The sequence below is a fragment of the Anneissia japonica genome, unplaced genomic scaffold, assembly GCF_011630105.1.
Source record: "Anneissia japonica isolate Jap-2015-1 unplaced genomic scaffold, ASM1163010v1 scaffold287754_len4335492_cov202, whole genome shotgun sequence".
Taxonomy (NCBI): Eukaryota; Metazoa; Echinodermata; class Crinoidea; order Comatulida; family Comatulidae; genus Anneissia; species Anneissia japonica.
Genome location: NW_022705543.1, coordinates 1,720,949 through 1,729,699, shown reverse-complemented (window position 1 = coordinate 1,729,699; position 8,751 = coordinate 1,720,949). Strand labels below are relative to the sequence as shown.

The following is an 8,751-nucleotide window of genomic DNA, read 5'->3' as shown; positions in this document are numbered from 1 at the left end:
TATATATAAAGTACAACATACTGTATGCATATTAAATAGTTCAGCACAATTCTGAAAATGCTAATTGAGTTGAGACCATGTGACAGTTTTCAATTCAGGATTGGAGCATGGCTGAAGTGACTCCTTTTTCATTGGTCAACAATGCCATACTGTATAAGGTAATAACACACTCCACAAAGGAATCACACTATCTAAAGTATCCTGGTTAAAATAACCAAGTAACTTGAATTATCGCTTTAATATAAACCAGTTTCATTGTTTGGCTTGCTTTTAAAGAATACCATTATTTTTTAGAAAAAAAGGAGGATGATGTTGATGATTATTGGGACTTTGTGTTGTGACGTATTTTTATATAAAAAAAAATATAAAATAGTAACAATAAATTCATTAATATCTTATTATTACTAAGATAAAAATAATAATACAATTATTCCCTTCATAAACATACAATTAAACACAATAAAATGAGGATATCAAAGTATATAAATATATTAACAAAATGTACCAGCATAAACTACTTCGCCTTAATGCCTTAAATTTATAATGGTATCCCGTTATCAATAATCTATTGTACCATAAAACTACTTAAGGGTTGAACAATGAATATCCATTATTAGTTCAAGGCTAAACTGGTCTTGCCTAGTTATCATGGAGGAAACCTGAACTCAAAATATACTAAAGATCATATGGCCATGGTATGGCACACTTCCCAACAGAAACAATACAACCAATGATTCAGATATATAGTTTAACATCAAGTGCACAGCAGATCTCAGTTACTACGGAACTTCCGTGCTTGAGTTACAGAAATTTTGCCTACGGACGGATGTATGGAAATAATATTACGGAAATTTATAATGTCAAAAATAAATAGGTCTAACATCCAGCACAGATAATTTTTCCATCAGAATTTTTGGTTAGATTGTCCTTATACAACTCATACCGTACTTGTCAGATTAACCCTTGTCAAAACTAAGAAAAGTGGCCTGTATATCTTTATCCGGTCCCATATTTTAACATTCCACAGCTGTTATTAGCAAAAAATAAAAAATTCTTGTGTTGGCCACGTTTTGGGAAAATCCAAAAAAATGGGTAGGTCAGTAGACCCTCAATTTCGTAGTCTAGCTTTGGCTGAGCTAGACTACACCCATTGCTTAACAATGGGCTCAAATCATCAACAGAGCTTTCTTTGTTTTTTGTAGGTAGCTTTGATCAGTAGAGTAAGAATGATCCTAACACGATGGCGTGCATTTCAATAATTGGAGTATGTATTATACTTTCCCACACAGGTATTTTGCACTCAAGGAAAATTAGTTGGTGCCACGGAAATTTTGTACTAACTACAGATATTTGAAGACATGGTTATTGAAATGAATTTTATTAACTGGTGTACAGTTCTCACCACATTACAACTTAAGAATAGTAGCTATAAGTAGGTCATCTTTTCTGGGTTAAAGATTAAATCATTAAGAGATGATTAGCAGTGCAGAATTTTAGGATATTTTTCCTTGACATTAATATATAAGTATTTTATAACCTACTACTGATTAGCTGTATTGTTCTTGAACCAGCTGCAAAAGCCTTACGACCAAGTGCATTGTTTTCAACATTAATTTTCTACCCACTGAGCATATTCAAAATGCTCCGGTTTAACAACGAACACAAAGGGGTGTTTCAAACCTACATAAAATGTTTAAAATATACAAATTTATGTATGATTTTCCTCAAATAACAAAGGGAAGTTTTCTCTGTAAAATGTTGTCTACATTTTAAATGAAAATACTCTACTTTGATACTAATGAGTTTTACTTCAATCAATTTTGGACTGAGTATGCAATTATCAACTTTATTGTGTAGTTAGTAATTTGGCTGCTGCGTAAACTACTGTTGCTTGAGAGAAAATGTATTGTAGCATTTATGCTTTCCTAAATTATCAAAACTGTTGCCACAATTCTTTCTGAAAAATTGAGCATTAATAAAGCCTTTAAGTTGCTAGTTCTCTGTTTAGGTTCAGAAATAAACCAAACTACACTAAAGTAATGGAACGAGTCACAACAGGCGTCGCATTTGCAGTCATTAATAAATAGAACATCAATCAAATTTCCTAATACCATTCATATTATTGCGTGGGCCCAAGTTGTCACTGTGCCAAAAACAAAAAAAGTTTGTTAATAAGATGTTAAATAATAATATTAGGTTACTGGAAATAATATTCTACAGTATTAGATAAAAATCATTCATATTTCTGGTTTTTTTTGGAAAATCAAAAGCCTTTATTGATGTGTATGTATGGTTACATACTTTAGCCATGATATTGAGTTGGTATACAGTAGTGTTTTGTTTTTGTTCAACGTTTATTTTCTTTAAATGGAGGGCAATAAACTGTATCATAATATACAGTATTACTAACATTTTCAAATTAAATAAATAATGAATTATATTGACTACATTCAAGACTACATGCAGTATTCCTTCACTTTATTGAACACATGTTCATCTTTTGTTACCGACTTCAGTATATCAACACCAAACACAGTAAATAGATTTAATAAATACTAATCTTTAATTCTACCCAATAAAAAAATACAACAAATACGACCAAAAATTAAAAGAGGAACTGTTAAATATATGGCATGGACTGGGCGATAAGTGATAGGATAAACAGCGCCACCAGACAGCAAGCACATCACGGGCTCTAATAACAGTACAGTAATAGCAGATTTCAGTATACGTTTTTTTTTAAACAAAAACTGTAAACTGAAACTAACAAAATCATCAAATCTAAAAATCACTTATTGTCACCACCATTGAATGACTTCGTTTTTTTTCAAAGCACATGCGATTTACTGAGCTCCAACACCTAGGCTCACTAACCACGAGGCAGATGCTAACAAACCATGAGGTACCACTGAACATTCCTCCCATGCGGTGACAAAAAAATAGCTATGTGCACAAGCCTAAATTGAGTGATAGCGGGTTAGGCTAACTTAAAATATACGTTATTCCGAATTTAGATTTCCGTACATCTATAATTTAATCAATATACTACGCTGGGTAGATCGAATGTCCTCATAAACTTCACCGATTATGTAGAGTACCTGTAAATTGCACAAAACAGCACAGTGAACCGAAACCTAGCAACGCGGCAGGTGAGTCACGCTATACTTGCTTGCTTGGATACGGTAACTGGCGGCCGCGCCGTAGAGGTACTGTATTATTAATTATGGGCTCGCTAGTTAACTGTATCAAAGAATAGATAGAACTGCAATTCTATACTGTACTCTTTATCTTTGACTATATGTAATTATTCCCACAAATACTTTCTTTAGAAAATAGTAATTTACAACTTATTATTTACAAACATTTTTACTACTGGAAAAACGAACTCTTCTCTTAGTTCATATCAAAAAAGTGCATTTCGTAAAATTGATATGCAGATCAGATCTTGAAAATTCACGTCAGGCAATTGCTATTTCAATTAAATCTAACTACAATGCTTATTGCTTGTTTGCCATTTCTTGGTATAGATTACTTCTGTTGCCACAATAGCTGAAGGAAAAACAAATTGCCCTGCCCGCAGGATGTGTGGTCATTTGTGCTTCAAATTACATCATTCACGCACAAACGATTCCTTTAGTGAAACTGGAATGGAAACGCTCCCTCTCTTGTTTTAAATAATGCATGTATTGTATTTTCTCTCCTCCAAGTAATTTGAGCTTAAATAAAACTTGGCCCATTGAATCATGTCTGTATGGTGCGCCTAAATCCTTCCTGATAACATATTCTTTCCTCATCTGTGGATACTGTTATATTTGGGTAGAGTGCGTAGCAATGCCAACTCGGTGTGTGAAATATAAACTTAACTCGTGGGAATCAAATGACTGACGTATTACGTCAAATCTGATAAACTTTAGAGATAAGACATTATCATCATTTGGAGGAGGCAGAACTTTAGCAGAAGTAGCGGGTTTCGGGATTTTTTTCATTGGCATGGGCTGAGCCAGAAAAAGTGAGATACTGTACCTTGATAATTTGCTCTTTGATGCGTTTTTGTGTCACTAAATAAATTTACATATACAGTAGGCCTATACATAGATAATCTTCATTCGTCATAAAAAGCCACGTAAATATGTACATTTTGAAAATGTTTGCACAAGAAACTGTTTATACACGAGAACGCAAACAATGAAAACAAATATATAGTTGTTAAAACTAGTACATGTACTGTAGTACCTGGCCTTGTGGCGATAAAGACATTTGGGTGATTTGGACCTCATCCATGCAGTTACTGGATAATATTGACAGGTATAGTTTGCTTCCCATGCATATATTTCATTTTATGGATGACCAAATAAACTTGAAGGGATATTTTCTATACCGAAACTTACTATACAACTTACGGCACTCCGATATTGCGCATGACCCGCTACTGTACAATGCGAAAACTTTTAGCTGCAAGGATTGAGATAGATTTTCATACCTTGCAAACAGCTAACAAGTCCGACAAGGGCGCTCGGAAGAACAATGTGACGATTGTACGAGTGATACGAACACAAAGAAAACCCTTGGGCAAAAACAGGGTATTGGGACTATCAACAACATTATAATATGCAAGCAGAAATTTCCAATAACGAATCAGGTAAAAACAGTATAGCTGAAATATCACAAAAAAGGGCATTTTAGATCGAATCAGGAAACCTTCGATTTCAGCTAACGGTATATTAACGCAAGTCGATTTTGATGTTTACTAAGCCGGTCGGCTAGAACTCCCTAAAAAAATAATTAAATCTTACATCTATAAACAGAGGATGTTTTGCGTCAGGAAACTCAATGGAATGATGTTTCGTTCAGTACGTCACAAATACTCGCAAGTGATTCGGGTGAGCAATGCACTACCCGCTGATAAGGATCAAATTCAACGTTAGTCAGTAGTCACTACGCGCAACATCGGTGGTAGTCTAGGACTACCGTACCGGACTAGTTATCTGAAGGTCGTGGGTTCGATTCAATGCTGTGACAACCTTGATCAACATTTGTACAGTACGTCTCTATTACGGTTAAGAACATACAACGCTATAGAACAAGGCTAAAAATGCTTACACTTTAATAATTATACACATACAAAGATATACAAATAACAGATAACAATGTACAGATTTACAACAATAAGCTTAATAAGCATACCATAACGTACGGTATTCAGTATTGATTTTTAAAAATTATTATTTGCTATTTTTCAATTGAAGCAATTGATTAAATATCATCTACACTCCTAAGCCTCGTTATGAGACATCACATTACTGTAACATTTATTTAAGAGGCCATGAATGTCGAACGACCTTTTGGGATACGATGCTGAGGAGATTCACCTCAGACTTTAACAGGGTCGGATTTAGGGCGGGGGCGGCCCGGCCCCGTCCTCCTTTTGGGAGGTAAAAAAAGGAAAAAACGATAGCCCAGAACGCCTCAAGTGTTATTTTCGGGCGTCTAGAACACAACAATTTCGCGGGGTATGCCCCCGGACCCCCTAGGATAGTGTTGTCTCGATCGGCCCCCTTCCGGCCCCCCCCCCTTTTTTTGGGACATCTCTGGATCTTCCCCTGTTTAAGATAATATATATGTAATGTCTGCGTAACGGAAAGGATGGACAGCAACCTTACCTCCACCGTTCTTGTAACACAGGTATGGGAACCTCCAGACATTTCCCAAGCCCACTGAAAATCCGATCAAGGCAAGAACGAAGTCTAGTTTACCGGACCAGGTGCCTCTTTCGTTGAGTCCGTCTGCAGGTTTGGAGGATTCACCTCCGTCTTTATCGACGATCTTGGTTTCTTCGATTTTGATATCGTCCATGATTGATCTTCAAAAGTGTCTCTTCAAACGCGCTAAACAAGTTCCTTGGAGAGTCGCCTCGATTTCTGAGTGCGTCATTCAATGTGATCGAGCTTTTATACACATCTTCAGGAATATTTACAATACAATAATCTGTACCTTGAAAGACCAATATTTGAATAGCGATTGAGCAAAATCGTAGCATTGTCAAAACTCTTCAGTGAACAATTGAAGATAGAAACTTCATACCGGACCTGTAAATTTAAGTGTAATTCGAACCCCAAAGCCGGATGAACTCTTTGAAAAGTAAAAATGAGCGATGAGGTACAAAATGGAATTATTCTAAATTGATGTGCACCTCACCGACGACAATGCATAAAGTACCCTGGAAAAAGTATGCCAAGGTCCAGATCAGAAAAATGTCAGATTTGAACGGGTGATCCGATGCATGAAATAGTGTGAGAACAATACTGTGCTTAGTAGGTATTGTACTATTGCACAATATTATATTGTACTGCATTATATTGTGGTGCCATCATCATCAATCCATTTTTTTTATTACGTCTGTGAAAACATTGGTAAACAAGTTTACAATTTCGTGGTTTCCTAAAGTAGAGACCTTGAGCAACAAGTCGCATTAGATTAAGATACGGTATTGTACTTGTACTAACGAATAACGATCCACTGTATGATTTTTCCGCGATATTCCAAAAACATTGGTAAATAACATTCCGTAATTATTAATGACATTAGCCCCATTGCCGGAAAAAAGATACATTCAGAGGGACAATTTCTATCATTGTTTTCTGGAGGAGCACACTCAAATATGTGTCTTCTTAAAAGTCTACTCAGTAATCAATCTTATTTTAAATAATAGTACTGTATAGCAAAAATACAATCGAAATGGTTCTCAGTTCTCGCGGCGATTGAATGCCTTGTTTAATTTTTGAGCTCTATCACGAAGTAATAATATCGTAAATCTATATTATATTGGATAATTCTAATAAAAATATGACGTTGGAGTGAAAGTTATGGACGATAAAGTTCTACCGTGTATGTAGCATTGTTTGCATTTTCTGTATGCATGTGGAGAAAGACAGCTTGTTGGTACACGGAGATATTCAATATTAATTTGCAGAAGAAAGTGTAGTAGAATCGTAACCTTGTTACATACAGTAAATTACCTTTAAGTGTGTGACACACACCTCTTTTGTGACAAATGAAAATTGTTTGACCTATAATTATTAAAGGGTCTGTCTCTCAACCAGCCAATGTAATTGAGTAATTCACTGAAACTTAGACTGCTCCATTCGGCAGCCCATCTCTTAGTCATGGAATATTCCTTCCATCGTACTAATTAATGTTTACTTTCTATCATTTTTTATTAGTTTTTTTTTTTAATTGTTTTTGATCTTTTCTTTGTATTTTGTGAAATGTTGCATATCATTTGGATGCACCACCAGATGGTGTGTGCCACTGCTACAAAAAATCTTAGCGATGTTCCATCATGTCCTTATTTAAACACTGTATATGTACCTTTGATGATTTATATTATATTTATTCAACAGTGTTAACAGTGTTAATGATACAAAAGTGTCAATAAAGTTCATGTTTAGCCTCGGTTACGTACCAACACATTCTAACGGATTTCCACTAAGCCACGCCCCTTGGATATTGTTGCTAATGTCCCACAAAAAGATAGGTAATCGTACGATAACCACTTGCGTTTTGTGGAACACACGTGTGTTTGTAGGACAAACGCAAAATCTTAGCGATGTTCTGATTGGTCAGTTGTTAAGTTTGATTGACAGCACAGTATTATCAAATAGATTTAACTTGTTTTCTTTGAATTTTGTTACTCTGTAGAAGGGTTGGTGTGCCGTATATTCGAGAGCGGCATTTATTGGATCATTTACCATTCGGGCGTTTAGAAAACAAAGATTCGAGGGGAAATGCCCCGGGACCCCCTAGGGTAGTATTATCTCGATCGGCCCCTTTTTCGGACATCCCTGGATCCACCCCTGTTTACGGTAATCACACGAACCGTGCACACAGTAGGCTACACAAAACTGGTTTGATATGAGCCGCGCGAACAGACCGGGTTTAGAATGTGAACTGCAACTGATTTTGTGAACCGCATGGTCATGCGTGATGGAAAAATAGTTCAAGCCAACCATAAAATTACATAACGGGTCGTTAGGCCGAGGTAATGACTGGCGTTATGTAGAATCATATTTTCTCCATGGTAACGGATATAAGTCCTTGTTGAGACTGCAGTACTTCAAGGGCTCACAATGTATCAATGAACCTCAATTTCGGTTTCTTTAAATAAAATACTTTAATTACCCATGGAATATAAGGAGACAACAAACATGGAATATTACCGTACTATGACAATGGACCGTTCCGCCTAACCACACCCCTTCGTTATTAATGCTAAGAGCCCAAACAACAAATGTTAACGTAAGCTCTTTAAAGTTGTAAAGGTGTGTGCTTTGATGATGACAACTGTATAATGCAGATGTATGTGCTTTTATATTTATTTGTATAGCACATTGGATTATCCTGAAAATTACTGACTATCCTGAAAATTACTGACTTTGGGCCTAATTTCATCTACTTCCTCTTTTGTAATGTTATTTTATTAAATTTAAAGACTTGTCTAACTTATCTTATGTTATCGTTACCGGTATCTATATAGGTTTAATTATTTTATTAACATTTTAATATTTTCATTTATTTTATACTGTATTTCACGAATTAATAATTTTATAATTTACAAAAATATATCAGTATATTATTTATAATCTTGTTAAATTTTCAATCAAACTTCATTTGTGTATCGTTTATTGTCTTGCTATGTATATATTGACGGTGGAAAATAATCAGCTCATTCTCACAAAAAATGTTCATATATAT

General features: G+C 35.2%; 1 protein-coding gene across 3 annotated transcripts in view; it reads right to left on the bottom strand.

Moving 5' to 3' along the window:
- LOC117105625 (sodium- and chloride-dependent GABA transporter 2-like) overlaps window positions 1-8,751 on the bottom strand; it is a 45,090-nt gene that overhangs the window by 31,330 nt on the left and 5,009 nt on the right. Inside the window, exon 1 of one of the 3 annotated variants that reach the window (XM_033246803.1) lies at window positions 5,661-5,936. The exons of the other annotated variants lie outside the window; for them this stretch is intronic. Within the exon in view, the coding sequence (XP_033102694.1) occupies window positions 5,661-5,853 (193 nt within the window). The 5' untranslated portion in view covers window positions 5,854-5,936. Of the gene's footprint in view, window positions 1-5,660; window positions 5,937-8,751 lie in introns of those variants that run through there. 3 annotated transcript variants of the gene reach the window in all.